General features: G+C 41.5%; 1 protein-coding gene across 1 annotated transcript in view; it reads left to right on the top strand.

The window, feature by feature from the left end:
• The first annotated feature begins 5,446 nt into the window (after positions 1-5,446).
• htr7c (5-hydroxytryptamine (serotonin) receptor 7c) overlaps positions 5,447-23,676 on the top strand; it is a 28,619-nt gene continuing 10,389 nt past the window's right edge. The window contains exon 1 of the mRNA XM_053421885.1: positions 5,447-6,342. Coding sequence (XP_053277860.1) covers positions 5,876-6,342 — 467 coding nt within the window. The 5' untranslated portion in view covers positions 5,447-5,875. The remainder of the gene's footprint in view (positions 6,343-23,676) is intronic.

Here is a 23,676-nt window from a genome sequence, read left to right as displayed (position 1 = left end):
ATGAACGACATGAAAATATGAATACAACAAATTTCCATGACCTTTCCAAAACTTTGGGGATTTTATTTTTTTCCGTGACTTTTCCAGACCCGTAAAAAAACACATTAAAATTCAATGACTTTTCCAGGTTTTTCCATGACCGTAGGAACCCTGTTAACTAATGAATACATTTGCTTCTCATTTGCTGTCAGTACATTAACTAAGAACACAACTCTGTACCAAGTTCATTTTAATACTAAATAAGATATATGTGTTACGAGGGGAGATTCTACCGCCATTTACATCCATTGCGTTAACCAGACACGACGGAGCCTGAGGTTAACAGCGCAGCCTCCATCTTTATGAAGTGATCGATAAATGTCACTAAAACCCAGGTGACGCTCATCGTCCATCAACTAACTAGTTAACTAAGTGAGCTAACTCTATGAATTAGCGTCAATGCGCTACATTTGCTATTGGACAAAACCGTTTCCTACAAGGCATTAGCATGAGCTAGCTAGGGGGGGACACGTGTTGCTGAAAATGACCGAGCCGACGCGGACAAACACAAATTAGGATAAAATTGAGCAGAACGACTCTCGGACAGTTTTCAGCGTTTAGCTTTTTTTAAAAGAGTAACGACAGAGGAGCTTACATATAGTCGACAGAGGTGTGTGTCTCCAGGAAATAGACGGGGACCCACTCCAATGGCACCTGCTCCCTGGCACCGACCCCACAGGTTGACCGGGGGAATCTGCCCCCCCAATGACCTGATTGGATAATCAATCAAACTCGTGCACTAAGGCATTGGTTTACTGCACCTGTCAATCTTTTCACGTCAATTCAACGGGGTACAGCTTCATCGCCCTCTGCTGGTGACTTCTGCAGGCTGCACCCGTGGAGTCACTAAACTAGGTCAAATTATTAATAACATCTACAGAAAACACAATCACAACAAGGCAGCAGATTAATATACTCATAAAAAAGTATATCATGTGTATACAGATATCAATATTCATTAGATTGCCTGTAACTTCTTTCATTAAAATCTTTCCACAGGAGTTTTATTTTCCGAGGCTGTTATTCAGCAGTGGCCAATTACTGCTAAAGTCACAGGGGCATGGCGTGTATTTTTAGGCAGCTTGCTGGTGGTGAATGTTATGTTTGACGAGTTCAACCATATGAGGCCATTATCTCAAATCTACTGATATTAGAGTTGTTCACTAATTGTCACACATTCAGCCAATTATATCGCTGATCAAACACATCTACATGAGCCAACTCATATGTGCGCTTTGAGCAGTTCTAAGATTCAACAGGGGTTAACACTCTGCCGTACACATAAGTTATCCGTCATATTTAAAAAATACTTGAGGCAATGCTGACAGTTGTGAGTGTGTGATTACTGCAAAAATCGACACAAACATGTGGTCTATGCTAATATAGTTTTAGTCTTTTGGAACTGTCACAGCCATTTATGACAATCATGAGGAATTAAGTCTTACAAATGTTGACTTTCCTAAATGGCAAAACAAAAAAAGATAAATGATGAAGAGAAGCAGTCGATTGAAGTGACCATAGCTTTCTGTCTCTTTGTTATACATAAACACATTGTGAATGTCAGTGGAGATGGTCAAACATTCTTAAAATAATCAAATCCCACACAGCTTTAGTTTCGGGTCACTGGTCAGGCATATTGGCAATTAGCCTGAGACGCTTTTGGAATAATCACAAACGGTCCCAGAAGTGTCGAGGTGATGACGGGCCCTGGCGCCTGCTCTTTGCGGAGACAAATTCAACTCTGTTTTAGTCGGAAGCCATTCCCCCGCTTCTTTTATATTAACTAGGCTTTTTGGGGGGAAATGCCAGATGGGGTGGTGTGTTTCACTGCTGTCAGATTAACACTCCTGGAGTTTACTTTTAAAATCTAAATGGAAAACACTTATTATGACATGTTTCATTGTTTTACTCATTAAAATGTTCTTTCTATTTAATGTTTAAAGTCATTCTTCAACAGACCTCAGTACATCTTTGGTGTCAGGGACAACATGAAATTAAAAGCAAAAACTAAAAGGGAACCAGATGAGGCTTGAAAATGAATTTGCTTTTAAAGGAGGAAGTGCCATTTATTGACACGATGAGCATACTGTAACAGACGGGGAAATCGAATTAACCTTCTGTAATGAATGTAAACACTATCAGCGTGAGGAACAAGCGAGAGCAGAACTCTCCAAATTCTGTGTTGTTATGGCAATTTCAACTTGTCAACTCACTGCACACACTCTGTGTGAATCTTAATAAGTATCTCAGAAAAACATAAATGTAAGCCTGGGATTAGAGCAACTTGAGCAAGTCTTGTTTCAGATTCATGTGTGGTAATCACAATCAGTGATCACTGGGAATAAACTTCTCAGAGTTGGAGGTGTTAGGCCCCTTTGACTGGATCCTGGTCACCCATCATATGTCATGTGTTTTGGAATAAGGCATGTTAACACGTATTGTTTCAGTGGCCGACAGCAGAGATGTGGTGGTTTGTTGTGTGAGAGTTTTGCCTTCATGTTAGCTTCTTTCTAATGTGCATTTTGTAACTTTGCGCTTTTTTTAATCAATCCACATTTTGAGCTACTGAGCATTAAGACTTAAACTCATCTGGCTGCCAAAACATGTGGCTCTTATTGGGCACTTATTGAGCAAATATTAAATTCAATGAATAAAGTGATGCTTTTTTTACATCAGTAATATGAATATGAAGAACAGTGAAGAACAGTGAAGAAACAGTCGAAAACATTGTGGAGCACAATTTTTTCCCCATAAATGAATAATACTGGACGATAATTTATCTGCAGTCATTTGATCAGCGTTGAGTTTAACCATTCCCGATCATCTGTCTCTGTTTCATCTCTTCAGTCGTTTTACCTTTACTCCTTCAATCCATGTTCAACAAATCAATCCTCCGACTGCTTTCTACTAACCTGATAAGTGTTATTGAAAATGACAGGATTATTTTAGCCGGAGGTAGACTGAATAAGTTAAGTCACAGCGGTTACGCCGCTAACAGCAGCTGGCAGGGATAAAAAGTCAAGAAACATGTGTAAACACAAAGGCTAAAGGATTTTTTTTTAAATTTGCATTTCATTTATTTTGTATTTTCTTTTTTCTTTGCCAATAGAGATATGTATACATATTTTTTGCCTTCTTGCTACTATGGTGTTTTAAAAAAAATGCCGTGACTGTTTTCTTTCTTGTTCTGAAACATTTATTTAAAAAAAAACACACATTCTTGCTTTCTGTGAAATATCGGTAAGTGGACACAAGCTTTATTTTGAAGTGTGATGTCATCACAAAAACCACACCAGATATTAGTTTACCTTATTAATCAGTTTTATCGTGGTTTTAGACTCAAATCAAACTGTGACTGGGTAAACAATGGCCAATAAATATGTATGACGATAATGTGTTGTAAAGATGAAGGTATTTAAGACAACGTCAGTGACTGAGTGACCTCTGTCGCTCACTGTTAAAAACCAAAACGACTTGTTTTATTTTGAGTAGAATCAAAATAATGTCGATGAATGAAGCTTAGATTGATACTCAGTTAGAAAACCGCTGTGTTGTATAATACTGTTTGAGTGTCATAGGGCTCCAATCCTCACTCGATCAGCCACATACGAAATCCTCTCTGGTTTTTTTTGTTTTTTGGGGGGGGGGGGGGGGGTAATTTGTGTGGCGCTGTACCTCTGATAAAACAACAGTTCTTCTGCTCCTCGCTAAGATTCTGTTGCTGTGATGAAATGACTCGTCTGCTCCACGGCTCCTGCCCTCTGCCTGATTATGTCTGTCTATTAATGTCACGTTTGCAAATCTTCAATTTGCTGCCAAAGAAAGGAAGATAAACAATTTCTCTAAACTGTGAAGTAAGGAAAATCTCCAGCTGTCTACATTCAGCTGTAATCTACGTCTAAAGAACAAACATTTGACTTCCAGTGACTGAGTGATTCCATTATGCCAGTCCATGTCAGAGCCACAGATAGGCTCCAAACCGACATAGTCAGTGGCGTCACCTGTCATGTCTAATGCAACACGCCTGGATGAGACCTGAAGGACTGCTTTTGGCGGTTTGTTCTGACATTTACAAACGCCAGGAAAAGATTGACGTGTTGGTGTAATTACAGGTCAAAATGTGAAGCTTGATGGCGGCACGCATCATTCTTGTGTCAGGACATGTTTACTCAGTGTTTTGGTTTCATTAAAGGCTCTTACTACCTAATTAGAGGCCCTGCGCTCGTGGGCACAAATCACATGAACTCACTCACAAGGGGCTTGTTTATTGGACAGAGTCTCAGTAACAGGACATGCAAACAGGCCGCAGAGGAGCATGGCAGTGATGGGGGATTAGAACAAGCTTTAAATTCTGAGGTAATTTCTTGCAATTGATTTAAATTCACTTTCGCCTCAGATCTAAACGACACCACACCACAGACTTGTTAAAGGAACAAAGGGATCTGCATATTCAGCTGCTTCAAGCCTTGTGTCATCCAAGGTCGCCTGTCAACTAATGAACGAGAATAATGCCCTAGATTGCTTTCCCTTTGACATGTGTGTTCTGAGGGGCCCATTGTCTCTTTGCCTGGTTGCTTCCACAAAGATGAGACAACTCCATTAACAAAAATTTGCTTATCCGAAATTCTCTTGTCGCGCTTTTTCCTAAACATCTGTGACGTGCAATCCATATCTGTTTAACCCCTCTCATTACCAGACCCACAGTGGGCTGAAAGTGCCATCGAGAAGCTGACAGGTTGTTTTGCATAAGCCCCCAGAGCTCCCCTCAGAGGCTTTCCACCCTGGAAACCTGACCCATCTCAACTGACATGCATCGGTAATATCCTTAGAATAAATGGACAAAATTCTCCTTGACAGCAGGAGGTCTAGCAGACACTGCCAGTGGTCAGTTAATCGGATGCGACATTCATTACTGACCTGTCTGTCAGGCTGAATAGTATCTAGGTATAGTGAGTAAAAGACCAAGGTTATGTGGCCTGCATCTGAGGGGGGGAGGAGTAGCTATATGACCAAGCAGGAGGAAATAGTGTGTGTGGGAAACAGCACTGGCCCCATCAGAGCCTGGGGGGACAAACACACCACAGCTGTTGCTGCCTGGACGATGATGCAAGTGGCCAGAGTCCTGGGAAGCTTTCCCATATGTCCTCGCTGTCTCCCTGCATCATCAGATCTGCTGGATCTACTGCTCTGATTTCCAGTGTTAGAATGTGAGGGGCCAAGGGAACCAAGAGAAGCAACGTCACATACCAGAAGAAAAGAATAGTGTCCACTACAGGAGAAAACACAATGATAATCATGATGATGATGATGATGATGATGATGATGATCAGGTGATCAGGTGATCAGGTGATTTCGCTCTCTGAAACAAAAGAGTCTGGGCTGCTGTGTCTCTTATGCCCTGTATGTGTTCAGCTGGCTGTCTGTGCGTCTCCAGTGATGCGTCACATGGTTAGGTGCGGTTTGCGCAGCGCAGCTCCCCATACAGACCATTCTTCCTCGGAGTAGTGTCGTGAGAAACAAGTGCTTCTTGAGCAGCCACATTTAGACTCTGTAACTTTTTTTCCTTATATAGTTTTGGAGCAGAAGTTTCGTTTCCGCCCTCTAGGGATGGAGCACTCATCCACATAGCTCTTCCTCTGACGGGTGATTCTTAAACAGAAACCAGTCAAGAACTCCTCTGAATTGTTGGCAGCTCTGATGAAGGGCAGCTGCAACAGCCTCAGTCTGAGACCACTGGACAGGAGCCGAGAGCAGGTTACACGTATCCAAATATGCGCGTAATTGGAGCGCACTGGCGAGGTGTCCCTTGCATCCCCACCGGGATAACGCTGTCGTGATGTTCAATACTTCGGGAATTGAGTTCACTTTTAACAAGAAGGAGGATATTTCCGAAGTTATCAATGGAACCCTGGAGCTTCTCTACAACGTCCTCGTCACCATCGGTCCTACCGCCATGTGGAACGAGTCGTGCGGGGAGCAGCTGCTGGACTTCGGGCGCCCGGAGAAGATCATCATCGGGGTGATGCTGGCGATCATCACGGCGGTCACCGTGATGGGGAACACCCTCGTGGTGATCGCGGTGTGTGTGGTGAAGAAGCTGAGGCAGCCGTCGAACTACCTGCTGGTGTCCCTGGCAGTGGCGGACCTGTCCGTGGCCATAGTGGTGATGCCGTTCGTAATAGTGACGGACCTCACCGGGGGCAAGTGGCTTTTTGGGGAGGTGTTCTGCAACATCTTCATCGGCATGGATGTAATGTGCTGCACTGCCTCCATCATGACCCTGTGTGTGATCAGCGTGGATAGGTGAGTTTACAAAGTTGGCGGCAGCTGGACCGCAGCTGCTTTGGAACGCATCAGTTTTGCATCGGCACCGAAATTACGCATTCGGTGCGTCTTGCGGTTTAAACGACAAATATGTGTTTTTATTGGCTGCCCCAAACGACTTTAGTGCACCGAGGGTGGGGAACAGTTCAAGTGTCAAAGGAAGTAATGAATTGTAAACGAAACTCATGAAACAAATGGGCGTTTATACACCAGATGATGGCTCTTAAATGCCTCATTCCACATCAGCTGCTCTGTGCGCTTAAAGCCTCTGATGCAGAAAATGACTGTACGCAGACTGTGATTCACTTATAGCACGATTCATTAATCTGCTTGACCATGGGCATATTTTCCTGTAGGCTCATTACGCATTAGATCAGGACTCATGCACCTAGTTGCCAAGACACTGATACATGATTTGAAATGGTCCCGCATTTCTGTCTAAGGCGCACAGCACGACCCCCTTTCTTTATTATTACGCGACCATTAAAATAAAGGAAAAGCTAAAGTAGCTGGAATTCACTTTACATGTGGTACAGCAGCAGCAGAATTCCAAATGCTGTGTTTCTGACTCACTCTACCTGCATAAATATGAGCATTACCATCCATGGTGTTTGGCATCAACATGATGTTCCAAAATTATATATGAAAGTGAATTAAATACAGCCCACATAGATGCCTCAAATTTCAACCCTGAACACCCATCCCCACCAATCAGGGTCCCCACTCTGCTCACAGCTCTGGGGAGACTGTGCTCACAAAGGCAGAGGCAACCCTGATAGCTTGAGACAAATGAGACATGTCCAATGCTCCCACTACATCCCACAATGAAATAAAAGTCAAGTTCTCGATGTCACTGCTCTGCAACTGTAGCCTTAATGAAGACAAAGGCACATTGTGGTATCGATGATCTGATTATTTCCTCCTCCCCATTGCTAATCAGGCATTATTACCTCTATGCATTGCACCCAGAATGATGTGTTTCATGCCCGTACACACGCTGGGATAATGATATTATGGGAGGAAATGGGTCGTAGATATCATGCTGTGATACAGTGTGATGGCTCCAGTCAGCATGCACTGACACTGACAGAGCTATGGCTGTGCTTAGGTGGGAGGTAACGAGATCAGTTGTGTACAGGCAGACCGGCCCCTCAGAGGTTAGGTTAGAGGTCACCGTGATCACAGTGATAACTGAAGATGGATGGACGGGGACTGGGATTTGGGCCTGATCTGTGGCCACTCATTCCTCAGTCAGGTCATGAGGTGGCCACCGTGAAACCAGTTACTCGTCATTCTTTGACATCCTCCTGTAGAATAAAATGTTTTCCCATCTTAACCTCAGCCAATATACAAAAGCTGAGTGGAAATAAACAATGTCCGTGTTTGTAGAGCAGGACTCCCTTTGATTTTTCGTGGAGGCTGAGTGAAAGTGCTGCAAACCGGCTCTGTCAGGTGCCATCATCTGGGATTAGAGAGGAGAATTGTTCATAGGATGTAATCAGAAAGAAGAGATGGACCCATCTGTGAGTGAGCAGGCCTGAAACGATAGAGTGGATGATTGAACGTGTTACTGTGAGATCAAAGTGCACACAAACACACACACACAAACACACACACATACCCACACACACATACACACGGCACTCGAGCAGAGCATCTCCGAGTCCCTTTGCCTTTTTGCCAGACACAAGAATTTAAAATAATGTGATGTCAGTTTGGGATTATTTTTATCCCCATGCAAGCTGCACAGACAGTTCTGTGAACTGTTTTCAGTGATCGCTTTGAAATCAGATTTTTTTTTAATTCAGCAGCGCAGAGTGTCTTGAGCTGGCAGAAGATTCACAACGGGAATCATAGAGATAATTCATCAGGATGGGAATTGCCAATTAGGCACACGATTAGCTTTGATTAGGGCTCTGTTAGCGTCAACTCGGGTTCCCAAGGACGTGCATTGCAAAGCGAAGCTGAAATGTGAGGAGTGCCGCAAATGAGGCTCAGGATTGAGCAGGCGGGTTTGTGGAGGTGAAACAGTCCCTGGCGAGAAGGTGCATTTCTGCAGAGAGAAGCTGATTGTCTCGGGGAGCTCCTTTAGGGTTCCAGGGGAGGTGCTCTACGTTGCAGTTTATGCCAATATGGGCAATCTGGTACTAGAGGAGTGGTCCCCAGTGTGTGTGGGCAAATAATTTATGACCCATGCAGCGGAGACTTGCATGGCTTGACATAGATGCTCCTAGAGTGACTGCTGTAATCCTGCAGGAATAGACAATCTCTGATATTCACCATCCATGTTGACACAAGTTTAATCAAAGACAACAGCTACTTTTTTAATTAATATACACACTCTATTGAGTAGAATTACACATTATGTTGTAAAAAGATGCATCATATTCTAAGTGTGGTTGAGAGGTCTGAAGCAGTTTAATCTTCTCACATTAACATGTACAACCATCCAGATTAAGGCAGTCAATACCATCTGTAATTTAGACATTAGATGTTGGCAATGTGAAAATAATTCTCAACCGTGATATATGCAAGTTTACATCATTAACAAGATATTGCGCTGGAGGTGGGTTGTCCACCAAAGAGGATCAGTGATTAGATCCGTGGCTCAACTAATCTGCCTTACAAAGTGTCATTGGGCAAGACACAGCACCCCACGGTTACCCACGGGGGCTGTGTTGACAGTATATGAATGTTGTGTAATAGAAAAAAGTGTGTTTATAGAAGCGCTGTATGAATGCTTGTGTGAATGGGTGAATGTGACTTGTACTGTAAAGTAGTCAATAAGACTGACCCAAAATAAGCACTAAATGAATACAGTCCAAAGTGCCTTGCATAAGTATTCACCCCCCTTGGACTTTTTCCCATTATGTACTGTTACTAACTGGAATTCAAATAGACTTAAATAAACTTTTTCCCGTTTGATCAACAAAACATGCATAGTACTTTGGAGGTGCAAAATAAATTTTATTGTGACACAAACAATAATGAGAAGAAAAAAGTTGACATCTGTTGGGTGCATAAGTATTCACCCCCCTGTGTCAATACTTGGTAGAACCCCCTTTCGCTGCAATTACAGCTGCAAGTCTTTTGGGGTATGTCTCTACCAGCTTTGCACATCTAGAGATGGAAAGGTTTGTCCATTCTTCTTGGCAAAAAAGATGAAGCTCAGTCAGATTGGATGGAGACCGTCTGTGAACCGCAATCTTCAAGTCTTGCCATAGATTCTCTATTGGATTGAGGTCTGGGCTTTGACTGGGCCATTTTAAGACATTAACATTCTTTAATCCAAACCATTCCTTTGTAGCTCTGGCTGTATGTTTAGGGTCATTGTCCTGCTGGAAGATGAACCTCCGCCCCAGTCTCAAGTCTTTTGCAGACTGCATCAGATTTTCTTCAAGGATTTCCCTGTATTTGGCTCCATCCATCTTTCCCTCTATTCTGACCAGTTTCCCTGTACCTGCTAAAGAGAAGCATCCCCACAGCATGATGCTACCACCACCATGTTTCACTGTTGGGATGGTGTGCTCAGGGTGATGGGCAGTGTTGGGTTTTCGCCACACATAGCGTTTTGCATTGAGGCCAAAAAGTTCAATTTTGGTCTCATCTGACCAGAGCACCTTCTTCCACATGTTTGCTGTGTCTCCCACATGGCTTCTGGCAAACTCCAAATGGGATTTTTTATGGATCCCTTTCAACAATGGCTTTCTTCTTGCCACTCTTCCATAAAGGCCAGATTTGTGGAGTAGACGACTAATAGTTGTCCTATGGACAGATTCTCCCACCTCAGCTGTGGATCTCTGCAACTCCTCCAGAGTAACCATGGGCCTCCTGGTTGCTTCTATGATTAATTTTCTCCTTGTCTGACTCTTCAGTTTGGGTGGACGGCCTCCTCTTGGTAGGTTTGCGGTTGTGCCATATTCTTTCCATTTTCTTATGATGGATTTTATGGTGCTCAGAGTGATGTTCAAAGCTCTGGATATTTTTTTATAACCTAACCCTGCTTCATATTTCTCCACAACTTTATCCCTGACCTGTTTGGTGAGCTCCTTGGTCTTCATGATGCTGTTTGTTCAGTAATGATCTCCAACAAACTCTGAGTCCGTCACAGAACAGGTGTATTTATACTGAGATTAAATTGCAGACAGGTGGACCCTATTTACTAATTATGTGACTTGCAAATGTGACTTGTGAATGCAATTGGTCGCACCAGATCTTTGTTAGGGGTTTCACAGTAAAGGGGGTGAATACATATGCACTCAACACTTTTCAGATTTTTATTTGTAAATAATTGTGAAATCCATGTAATATTTCCCCCCACTTCCAAATGATGCACTATTTTGTGTTGGTCCATTACATAAACTCACGATGAAATAAATTTTAATCTGTGGTTATACCATGACAAAATGTAGAAAAGTCCAAAGGGGGTGAATACTTATGCAAGGCACTGTATATATATAGTTTAAAGTTTAGTATAAATACATTTTCTATGCAATATAACACCTCAATAACCAAAGTACTTCTACATTAATACAAGAATCATATAAAAATCAAAAATTCCTCATTTATTTGCAGCATTTTCCACAATGGCCTCAAACACTTTGTCGTTTTTTGCTCCACTCCTATTCAATTTGTGTATTATAAATGAAATGAATGTAAAAAGTACCTGTCTTCCATTTCAGTGTGAAAGTCCAACCCTCTTTTCCCCTTCAAAATGTTTCAAAACTCATCTACCACAGCAGCAACTCCCCTTATAAAAGTTGGTTGAGTAGCTTTTCTCGAAAAATATCAGCATGCTATTGGGATCATGCCTAGGTCATGTAATAATGACTGCAGAATGGTGGTGATGCTATTGATTTCATACTGTGTGTGGAAGTGCTGTGAAAACCATTCTTACGCATCAGTACCCATTCATCACCTACAGCCTCTTTAAGTGGAGATTCAACACTGCAAATTGAAGCTAACACAGCGCAGCGCTGAACCAGTGCCATCATAAAGGTCCAGTCTGAGTGTTTTCAAGTGGATAAAAGAGAAATTATGTTCCCAAGGCCTCCAGTCTAAACTAATGTAGGTAGAATTGCCTTTTTTTCATAAGTTATCCTGGCTTGCACTTACAGCGTAACTGCTTTCGTGCCCACTTCCAGCAAAAAGAGTTGGTATCTATTTTGGCTGCAGTCGGGTCTTAGCTTCACTGAGAGTAATATGTTGTATGTTCAATTATTCAAAAGTCAAATATGAATGATTTATTCACGACAGTGGGAAGGAAGGGTAGTCCTTTCCTCAGACCTCTAAGAAAAGGAGGAGGAGTGGAGAAGCCACAGCAAGAGACTGACACTATTCGCAAATCAAATAGGAGCGGGTTTAACTGTATGTGAACTTGTGGTAGGTTGGTGGGATGTAGGTCAAGAGAAAAAAAACAACTGCTGAAAAGTAAACTTTTTCAGCAAGGATCAGACGAGTGAAAACACGAGTGTAGGTGTGATCACAGCCGTCAGCTCCTGCAGGGGATCTGAGGGAGGAAATCACAGAGGCTACAGGACCAACAGATGACAGCAGGATTAGCCACTGCCTTCGCATCCTTCCTGCCAACCGATGTGTCATTGATTAGCCAAGTTCCCACACAGCTCCCGCATCGACTTGCCCTCTACATATGTTCATAATTTTGTGAGGTCAGCGCGTAAAGGTCGTCCCAGGAGAGACAACGTCCACCCGCTGCAGCAGACACAGATGACTTGACCTAGCTGACGATTCCTCAGGTAATTTGATGTGACGCCCAAGTTCTACTCTCACAGGCGCTGTTCACTTCCCACTTGTCGGCGACCTCGCCGAAATGTGGAGGATTGGACGTATCCTGCCAGCCTAGTGCGATGAGATCAAAGCAGAACGCACTTGTGAAAGAATGCAAGATCAGGACGGAGAGAGTGTTTCAGTGCTTAATGGGATTTTATACTGAGTTCTTAAATCCCACGATCACAAACAGTTTACAGAGTGCTGCGTTTCAGATCTTTTAGAAAACCACAAGGGACACGTTTAATGTTACAAACCACTGCAGCAAACCAACTTCACAGGGGAAACATGCATCTAATTTTAAGCCCTATCACTGGCCGTGTCATGTAAACAAGCCCCTCTTCCAGAGCAAAACTGCTGTCAAAATATTTCAGAGCCCCATTAAATAAAAATGCCGTGAGAATGCATTTGGCAAGTTAATCATTGATACGTGCTGCTTGTACTATCAACCACAGTTCTGTATCCTTCCTGTTTGACTTTTATTACAGAGGCACATGAAGAGAGAGACAAATTGTCCACTGATCATGTGATCGGGTGGTGTGTGTGTGTTTGTGTGGGAATGGACCCGGACAAGGTTTAGATGTTTGAGAACAGAAAATTAAAAGGAGGAGAGCAACATGATTGAAGCTCCTTTTTGTTTGTCTGTTGACTGTGTGAGTCCCTTACTTTATTGGACTATTGTTACGGAGTAGGCAGCCATTATTTAAGCCCTTCTAAGTGATTCATTGGAAAAACAAACCTATTTAGCTCTGGCTTGTTACCAAATCTATGGCATCTACAGCAGGTGCAGCTTACACCCATCATGCTGCATTGACAGCATGTGTATCCATATTTAGCAGATTCAGTGTGACTAACATCAGATATGCACAATATTTGTGAAAGCATAGATATCTTGTGATTGACAGTTAAATGGGTACAGGTCCCTGGGCGTGCAATATGCTCATTTTCGCAGACCCCTTGCTCATCCAAATATGGTTACTTCTGAAATTTCTTTTAAATAAAAACAAGATGGCTCCGGCCTGAATGCCAACCTCGAGGCTTCAAAACAGAAGTTCACAATCCAATGGGAGATGCCATGATAGATTGCCACTTGACAAAAAAAAACTAATTGCTAAAATTAAAAAAATAAGTAGTATAGAAGGTACAGTTCTAGTCTTTAACTAACTTTCCAAAAATGTACCGTCATCACAAGATCCTACTATCTTGCAGATCATATTTTTTACCACGCAAGAGGCAAAGGTCACTTGAACCCTTGAGCACACTGTGCATGGTGTGGTTCATATGCATTCCCTATTTTCCATTTGCCTTTACTTCACCTGTCCTTCCTCTTCTAATCACATTATAATTTTGTTCTTTAGGGAAGTGATGTCCTTAATTTCACAGAAAAATGGATATTCAGTAAAGCGCAGAAATGCAAGTGTAAATCAAATGTGACTTCACAAAGGAAACAAGAAGAAGAGGAAAAAAAGGTCTCCAGTCACACCAACAGCCCTGCAAGGTTCCACTTTAAGAAGGGGTTTGAGCCAGCGTGCAAACGTGCTCACAATGACAAAGTAACGTGCTGATGTTTGGCTGGATTTTATGTTGTTGAGATATTTCAGTCTGGACCAAAGTGGTGGACTGGATGAGAGTGTCAACCCCAGAGCAACACAACTGACATGACTAATGATAACCCTGCACACCAAATCTCCTATTTCCCAGCGTTGTCGTTTTGTTTTTCTTTTACCACTGTCCCTCACAGCTCTGTGGAGAGGTTTGGAGGTACACTCCAAAGTGAGGGCAATGGTTCAGGGGAAGAAGTGTGTCACAGGCATCTGCAGAGAGGCTGTTATTATTCACCTTAGAGAATAATAACATTGAAAACTGCAACATATGTTTGAAATGCACGTAGATTCATGTTTCACTGACAGATCACATGCTCTGCTATTAAATGTAATTATTGGCCGTCGTTGATGGGAGACACTTAAATCAGACTAGCCTACGCAACTAACACTTTTACACAGAATCAGATGCAACTCTGTATCATATCTGAGCAGTGGCTGTCATATCCAGAAAGAAATGCTTTCACAGATAAAAATGAGGGTATCAAGGAGGATGTTTGGTTCTGTTCTGCTGATGTTGTGAAAAATCATGTCACTCTTGTTGGGTAAATACCAACTGACCCCAGTTTGATGTTTCTGTTTTATTTTAGAAAAGAGTTTGAAACCCTTGATTCCTGAAACGTTGGGGACACCCATTAGTCATCACGTCAGCAGCAGTATGGGTATGTCGCACTGGATTTGACATGGGAGATGATGGATTAGTAACCACTCCGTAGACAGAGATGCACGTTTTATTTTGTCATTCCCAGCTTGTCACCCTTTTTACCTTGCAGTCTCCGGGGACAGGAAACAGAAAAGGGCAAAGTGCTGCGTACCTTTACTGTGGCATAAATCATGCTTTGTGTTTGGCATAACAAAGGTGGGGTCCATTATTCATCAAGAGTGAACAAAGGACCACCAAACATTTAGCAAGCGGTGAGATAATGGGTTTCCTGTCGATGGAGCTGAGAGACTGCAAACAAACAGACACACACCACGCTGCGGATTGTAGATAATATGTTCTGAACGTTAGCATATTGTTGCCCAATAACTATGCACCTCAAGTTTTGGCTTTCGAATCATCTGAGCACATGGACAGAATATTGATGTGGTCCATTCAAATTATTGGAGTGTGTGAATGTTCCCATTAACAAGAAGATGTTGTGCTTTCACGTTTATTCATGTGTAGTTTGGTGGCCCTTTTTGAAACTGCTCCTGAAGGCAACAGCTTTTATTCATTAATTAATTGTCTGATGTTTCTCTCACAGTCACATCACCTTTCATATACTGTAGTGTCCAAATCATCAATCAATCATAACTTCCTCCAACTATCCAGAAGTGAAGCCCAAATATCCCAGATATGAACGCTGCTACCTTTCACACTTGAAGTCTGTGCAATAGAGATCAAGGGGTGGAGGCGTAGTATTGAGGTACCATGAATACATGTGCGTGACAAATCACAAGTCAGACTCAGCTGTCAATCATGATGTTTCACCTAACTTTTATTTAATCAAATTACTTATAAAACCCAACTTACAGAAACATAACACATGAACACACTGTAATTAGAATGACCTCAAATGACAAAAATGGATCTAACATGTACTTTTAAGTTTGGTCCATCTCCCATCCACTGACATGGAAGAGATTTATGACCTATACTGCAGTCAGCCACTAGGCGACGATCAGGAAGCTTTAGTGTTACTCTTGACGAGCTGTCATGTTGTCAGTGTATGGTCAGAAGGTCTGAGACCACTTGTTCTATTGTTGTTGTAAGTTACTTCTAGACTTACAGTCCAAGAGCTTTGCATGATGGACATGTTCAGTGGGACATTGTTGCTGAATACTGATGCTCAGAAGTTGATGATTTGACCCTCGGGACTGAGTCAAGTTTGTATTCCTGCTGTGAAACAGCAAATTGAGTTATGGCCCCCCATCACTGCCCTTGAGCAAGATACCAAACCTCAGAACTGCCTACTAACTAGGTCATTGCACTGTTTGCAGCCCTGTACTTTTTGAAATGCATGTGTCTGTGTATGTGGCACACAGGGAATAATAAAACTCCAGCATCAAATTCAATCTGGTGCATTAACGTTGTAGAAACAGTTGAGAGTGGCAGATCATTTTGACCTTGGAAGAAACAGATGACAAAAACAGCCTCGACACAAGATCCATTAGTAGCGGTTCTCCAGCCTTTTAAGGAATTACACTTGAAGTGCTTAGAAGAATGGAAATACGAATCCATGACAACCACAAAAATTGGAAGCTGTTAGGCAGTATTTGCGGTGAGCTTGTTTTTTTCATCTTCATCTCTCTCAGCTCAGTTTACCTATTAAACAACAGAGTAGAACACAATACATGTCGAGCAGGCAACATAAACTTAAAGTAGGACATGTTATTAGCTAGTAGGCATTCAGAACAGTTTGGCATTGTTGGGATTGTGTGGGTACGTCTATTTACTGTTGCTCTATGCCACCTCAAGGTTCAAGCCTCTGAATGTCGACTGACGAGGAAATCCTGCTCTTTGTTTTATACTCTCCAGTCGTTCTCCTTTTTTTTCTCATGTCTCTGTAAATTGAAATGTGTCTATTAGTCTGAAGGTCACGTGAGTGAATTGGCATGAAAGTTATTCATTTCTTACTGTCTCCTCATGCCACAGGGACTGATCTCTGATAAACCCCCATAGGGCTGGGCGATCAAACGTTTAAGATTATTATAGAGAAATAACTTTTCCTCGATAGAGATTTAAGACATTGGTCGATACGACGTCCACAGAAGTCATTCCGTGTATGTTTTGAAAGACAACACGAACAGCCAATGATGATGTGAATAATAACCAATCATGCGGCTGGAATAAAGTTACAGCCACGTCAGTTTAGGTTGACATCCACAGCGCAGAGTGTAGGAGCATCAGGCGGCAGCAGCACAGGAGTGGGAGCGAGATAAAAGAGAAAAAGAGCGACAGCGTTGCAGTAGAAGAAAACTCTAATGGACACAGCCCAAGGCTCAAAAGACAGGGACATTGTTGAAAATAAGGGACTGAGGAATTTTGGCCATTTATTGTCAACAAGAAGTAGAGTAGTGTGCACTTAAAATTGTGTCGAAAGCATCTTCCCACAAAGACGGGTAATACCACTACTCTTTTTTACTCTCTGAAGCTGAAATGATAGAAATAGGTTTTTGATTTATATCCAGATATATATCGATGTTAACTGATTCCATATCCCCCAGCCCGAACTCCTTGTCGTCCGTTTGAGTCACTCAACATGCTGTTGCGCATGTGAACTTGGAGCCAACGATCTGAGAGGCCAAGGCGGATAGTTTTAGTCTCACTTGTGAAATGTCACCATGTCCAGACGAGAATACAAATACAACTACAAACACCCAAACAAGGAATTCGGGTCAGTTGTGACAGTCTAAAGTCCAAAGAAACGATCAAACAAGGAGCAGAGAAGAACACTGTGGTCTTATTATCTGGACACGACAGGAAAGTGAATGACCCTTGATTTTTTTCATGTGTAGATGTTCGGTTGAAGTGTGATATTCAAGCATGCTCATTACACAGAGGAACATGTCAATGTTCCCCAAACGCTCTATTTGACATATACTCACGTGTACATGGAAACCAGAGTTTTTGAAAAGCTGCTTGTTCAGAGGCGTTTGGAAAAAATTGTTTTTTAGTGACAAATAACGATTTATTTGGACGAGAGGCCCAAACTCAGAGGCAAAACTTTGGTTTCAAAATTTCAAATTTCCAAACATTAGTTTGGACAGGGCTTTAATCTCTCCAAAACACTGGTGTATAAACACAGATGAATGGTTCTGTGATTTTAATGACCACTCGGATAATCATACGTTAGTCCAGTACACTAAATAAACTGTTCATTGGAAGCTGATTGCTCTGTTCAGCATCATGTCTAGATTGACTGTTACTTAACCATCATTTCATGCACTGAATCGTCAACACAAAGGTGACCTTTATTTTACTGAGTATTATTATCAGTCCCATGACATTGTGGTTACAGCTGTGTTTGCTCTCTTATAGCAGCATTTGTTTGTCTAGCTTTCAAATTAGCCTGCATTCAGGCAAATAAATGTAGAACAGTGCATTCAAATCTGTCCTTTTCCACTAGAAAGACGCTGAATAATTTTGAATTATTTTCTCTCTCACACAGCTCACAGGCGATATAAGCCGCAGTGAAATTGCTCTTGTAATAATTATTACTGTCATAAGTCATTGTTTTCGTCTGGTTCGGGCTCACTGCTCAGTATAGGAGCATAGATTTCACCTCCATATCTGTTGTTCTGATGTACAAAGTCAAATTGCATTAGATTTACTGTCTTCAAGGGAAAAACAATGGTATTAGTCTTGCTAATGAAAGCAATGCAGCTGCTATTATTGCTGTTTACTTGAATTATTATTCTGGCGTTCTTGTTGTGCTGCTTGATTGATTTATCAGTTGAATGTTTTCCATCAGAAGGATGCATCAAACCTGTAGACCAAATCAAATCATTTAGATGTTCTCAGCTGTCCTCCGGGTTTTTAGTGTGAGCTCTCAGGGCCCGTGGAGGTAAGGCATCAGAGTGTATTTGTGCAGCACCCTTCAACAACAAGGCAATTCAAATGTCTTTATGTGAGGCTTGAACAGAAATAGAGAACATGGATAATGGAAAATGTTAATGCTTTGTGGCATGATTAAGGCTGATGAATACCATTTTAATTCTATGGAATTTGAGTCTATCATTTTTGTCAGTATTACTCATACTGTCACGTTGTACCTGGCGTTTGAAGAGCGGCTCAGAAGATATGCTTTGCACTGATACTTTTATTTCATTAAATTAGTCATCTGTGTGTGAAGTTCTCTCTGAGATTGTGTAGGTTTTCACCAGTTTGCTCCCATAGTACAAAGACATGCACATTTGGGTGAGGTAGAATGGAGACTCTAAATTGACGGTAGGTGTGAATGTGAATGGTTGTTTGTCTCTATGTTGACCCTGCCATAGATTAACAACCTGTCCACGGTGTAAACCATCTCTCGCCCCAATGTCAGCTGGGATTGGCTCTCCCCTTGACCCTCAAAGGATTAGTGGTGTAGCTAAAGGATGGATGGTATTTTAGAAGAGGGCAGACATTTATTGTGCCAGAGGATGTGTATATTTTCATGCTGTTATGTTCAAAATACATGTGACATATCTCATATGTGAGTCACTGCTTCAGTGCCTCTTCTCACCCTCTGTCTTAAACCCATTGTTTTAGCTCAGCCCAGTTTGCTCTGATTGCTCAGCCGGCCAATTCTTTTGTGATTGGTCAACCATAAATAGATTGTCACGCCCCTTTACCTAGTGAAGTGAAGCCAAAGAATCTTCACGGCCACCTGATGGCTATCTGCAGTGCAGGTTATAAATCCCACCTCATCCATGTTAGTGAATGGTAAATGGACCATATTAACAAGTCAAGGTACACAAATCTTTCTCAAAGATGATATGTAATTTTTGGCAGATCTTCTAACAAAATTGTAAGTTCAAGTGTTAATTTTTCCATTAATGTTTTAATTAGCTATTTGATGCTATCAAAACAGGGTGAAACGTCATGATTGAAAGCTAAGAGTGAATCATGATTAGTCAGTCTTGTGAATCAACAAAACCTTGATACTGCAACTCCATCCCTCAACCACTACTGGGCAGCGATCGTATGATGGGTATTTGGATTTCTGAGTGGGAGAAAGTGAACATGTGTAGTCTATCTTAATTTAGTCTCTGGTTTTGCCGTACAAGATGAGTCAAACTACCTGCTTGGTGGATTTGTTACGTCTGACAATGTGCAGGCTCTTCAGAAGCAGTGTGTGAAAAAGATCCGCTTTGCCGTGGACTTTGGTCTTTGAAACTTAGCTGATTTTTTAAATGCACAAAACAGTTATGAGAAGCAGAGGAGAGGGAAAAACTGTATTGTTATGGACCCTTAGCCATATACAGGCATTTCAATAACAGTGGAATTTTGTGTAGTATTGGAGATTTTTACATTCATCGTCCTGTGTGAGGCATTTAAGAATTACATATAATAACATTTCATCGTCCCGCTCTGCTGATATGAACATGAATAAGAAGAATTTGGGTTTTTAGTCAGTTTTTCTTGGATTGTAATGTTAATTGATAAGTTTGAAATATGCCATTTTTAAATATCATCTATGCTTTAGATGGATAAACATTTTAAACATCTACCAATGCATCAGAACTGCGTCATGAAGGCTCATATTGATGAATTCTGGGGATAGAATGCCAAACTTCAGAGATCTCTCTTTGACAGGGGTAGGTTTTTAGTAGAAGGTCTGTGATGTTTTCATGTCCCCAAACGAAAGGTCAGCAAGAGAATAGGATGTGGAAAAAAGCACTGTCCTCAACCACTGCCTTTATGTTACATGGTGGTGTCTACTGACTCAGAGAACAAGAGAGATACAACTCCTCCTCACTGTCCTCTTCCATTTGCCTAGCCATGAAATGATGACATGTAATGGTCTGTGCCGCCACTTCAGTTAAACTAATGCTGGCTACAAGCCAAATTGGAAGAAAGTGAGTTGGTTCAAAAGAGGAGCTGTCTGTGGTATCCTTGGTAACTAAAATTGTTCGTTTTTTTAAAGGTCGTGAGTGAAACCGGAGCAAGTGGAGAATAAGATTCCTCCCCCACATCTGAGACTTCCTCTAAGCTTATTTAGTTCCTAGGTGTCCTTTGAGAGCGCGACTGCACTCAGTGACAGAACCAAAGGGAAGGTGACAAAGATGGAGGGACTCGTGTCTTCACACTCGCTCTCTCACATCATCATGACAGGAAAAGGAGAGAGAGACACACTCGCTGCCACTTATTCATCTTCCTCTAACAGACTTGAGTCATTGTATAATAATGAAAGAGTGTTAAGATGCACATTCATATTTGAAAGAGCTTCTTGGGATCTTGCTAAATGGTTTTGCAGATATGTGGCTGTTACTGGTTAGTAGTTGTGGTCAGTAATAGCGTTTAACATGGCAAAATAAAGATGTTGGAAGAAATATCCTGTTATAGTCCTGTTACACCACTGTTATAATCCATGACATTGTGTTGCATTTTAAAAGCTTGTTGTGTCATCCAATGTGTAAAATCTTCATCTTAAACATAATTAAAATAGTTTTCTAACTAATTTACTGGAGTAGAAAGTAGATAATACATTTTTAGGAAATGGGTATAACAATAATAATAATACAAATTATTATTATAATAAAACACAAGGAAAATATCTTATAATCCAACTTAAAGCTAGTCTTGGTAACCCTGATATCCCTTACTGATGATTTTATGGGACAAGAAGAGGATGTCACCAATAATCAACACTACCTCTAAGTACTTGAGTACATGTAATTAGTTACTTTCTACTACTAATTATCACACAAATTAAAGGCACTTTTTAACTGAGGCAGTAACAGGCATGGACACTTGCAAAAGTCATTTTCTCAGCAGAGAGAAATGTCTGTAAAAGCCGGTCGACCCCGGCTGTCCCAGTAAAAAATCCATTCAGAAAGTGAAAGTAAGTGGTGTAGTAAAGAAGATAACATTTTACTAATGTTGACCCTGGTGACAAAAGAGACTTGTTTTTTAGCTTGTTTTCTCCCCGTGGATAAAATACTGGCCCAGATTCAGGAAAAACACACACTTACACAGACACACACACGCACGCACACATACACACCATACGCTACACCAGCCAGAAGACCAGAGATGACTTGATCTTGACTAACAGTGCTGCTCAAAATTATAAAGCCTAGGTGTTGTTATGCATATGTAAATTGTGTGTTAACCTCATTACTTTGTGCAGATATTTATTTATAGGTGAGGCAATGAAAATGTAAGGTTCTTAGCTTCTGCTGCAGAATATGAATTACAAGAAACAGGATAATCTGCAAATTGTGAAAGTTGACTAAATAAAAACTAACAGCAATCTCTCCTCTACCAGGAGCAACCAACTAGATAATTAAGGTCAGAAAATAACTGTGGTTGGTATTTGTCTTGTTTTAAATGTAGTAGAAACTGAACTGAAGACAATATAGTCTGGTAGAACCACGGTGAGTTCAATTAAAAACAGGCTTACAGTCTTTGTTGGAAGCAGAAAGGCAGGGGATCCAACAACAGAACCAACTCAGGTAGCCAACAGGCAGAACTCAGGAAGCCAAGCCTCTAAAGCCAGGTACAACACAAAGATAATTCAAAAAGTCCAGAAAATTATTAAAATTCCATCACTGGAGTACATCCTTACAGTATAATCCCAGATGCTTGACGAAACATTTTTTAAACGTTGAAAAAAAACATTTAAGTAGCTCAGTTGAGTGCATACAATTGCCAAGGCCAACAGTGGCTTTATATTCAAGCTTCACCAAATTTCACACAGTTATAGATTTCAGTCCCCTAAACATTCCTTTTTCAATCCAGATAAAAAATTATAAAAATGTAATTGATTTTTCTTGGCCCACTTCCTTCCTCCAAGTTTCATGGAAAACTGTTGAGTGTTTTTTGCGTGATCCTACTGGCGAGCAAACCAACCAACCAACAGCAGAGTTAATAATAAAGAAATAGAGAGTATGTACGTACAGTATGAAAGGCCTAGTCGCTTAACCAAATTCTTCGTCAGACAAGTTATTTTAGAAAATTTTGTTTGAAGATTCGGTTCAATTTGCAACTTCCACTCCACATCACACTTGGGCCATAAAACACTTCAGCAATGGGATGAGTTGAGGCAACGCTGTAAGAGCACTGCTGTCCAGTGTGTGATAGATTGACCAGAGAGCTGTGGATCACCGATCAAGAAATATGTGTGAGTGCTCTCCAAGTCTTGAGTAGGAGAGGAGCTGAGAAAAGCTCTCAGACGCTGCAATTACCACAGTGAAGAGGCTAAAAACACCAGCGAAGGATCAGAGCCAGATGATGTTTGCAGAGCCCGCTGGGACAGGGTGACCGTGGAGGGAGGTGAAGAGAACAATGTTATATTATGTGTGTGGTGGGAATTGCTGGATTTTATTTGTGTCGTACGCTTACTTATGATGAAAGGCGCATCCTATAGTCAGCTTTAAAGTGCTGTAGTCATTTATAGATTAGGGTTGTCAGCAATGTGTTTTAGCTTTTCAAGTGCCACAGGGAATTCTGTCCTTGTGAGAAAAATAGAAAAAAATAAAGGTTTGACAAAAATGTGCTTTAGTTTAAAGCTAGAAAGTTTTTTTTTTTAAAGAGACATTGTAAACTATCCTGCACCAAATTGTATCATGAAACAACACATGGCTTTACAGGTGCCACACATTTTCTTGGCAGAGTGTCCATACTATAACTCCTACTATACAGGAATGAATGTGGCGTCAATCTTCGGGGGGGGGGGCACTCAAAACAGGTCAATCTGAGGAGGGCTGTTTTAGACAGGGTAAAAAGGGGCTGTTTTAAATGATCCTTTTGACCAAATATGTTACAGACATTTCATTAAGACCCAATGGAACCATATCAACTGTGGTAAAATGGGCATACCATGGGTCCTTTAATGTGTCTCATTTCAGAGGCTGCTTTCGATGACTTATTGAATCACAGCGGTGCAACTGGGCTCTCCTATGTTGAAAGCTCGTTTGAATGCGGCCAACAAATGCGTAAAAAAACCTGCCAAACATCCGATGCTTGAGTATCATGCCAGAACCGAACTGCTAACGGTACAAGTTTAAAAAAAATAAAGGGGCATTAAAACTTTCCAATGTTACCAACTGCAGCTCTGTTGCTAGGCGACAGCAGTAAGGGCGGAACGAGATGGTGATGCCAACCCCGGAAATCCTTTGTAAACCAGAATGTCTCATTTCTGACCGTGTGGTTACAGCCCCGCCGGGAACGAGACACCAATTCTGGCCTCACTTTTAGCGAGCTGTCATGTCGACCATTTGGCCGTGGTACCGA

The sequence above is a fragment of the Pleuronectes platessa genome, chromosome 4 (genome assembly GCF_947347685.1).
Source record: "Pleuronectes platessa chromosome 4, fPlePla1.1, whole genome shotgun sequence".
NCBI classification, from domain to species: domain Eukaryota; kingdom Metazoa; phylum Chordata; class Actinopteri; order Pleuronectiformes; family Pleuronectidae; genus Pleuronectes; species Pleuronectes platessa.
This window is presented reverse-complemented; position numbering and strand designations above follow the sequence as displayed.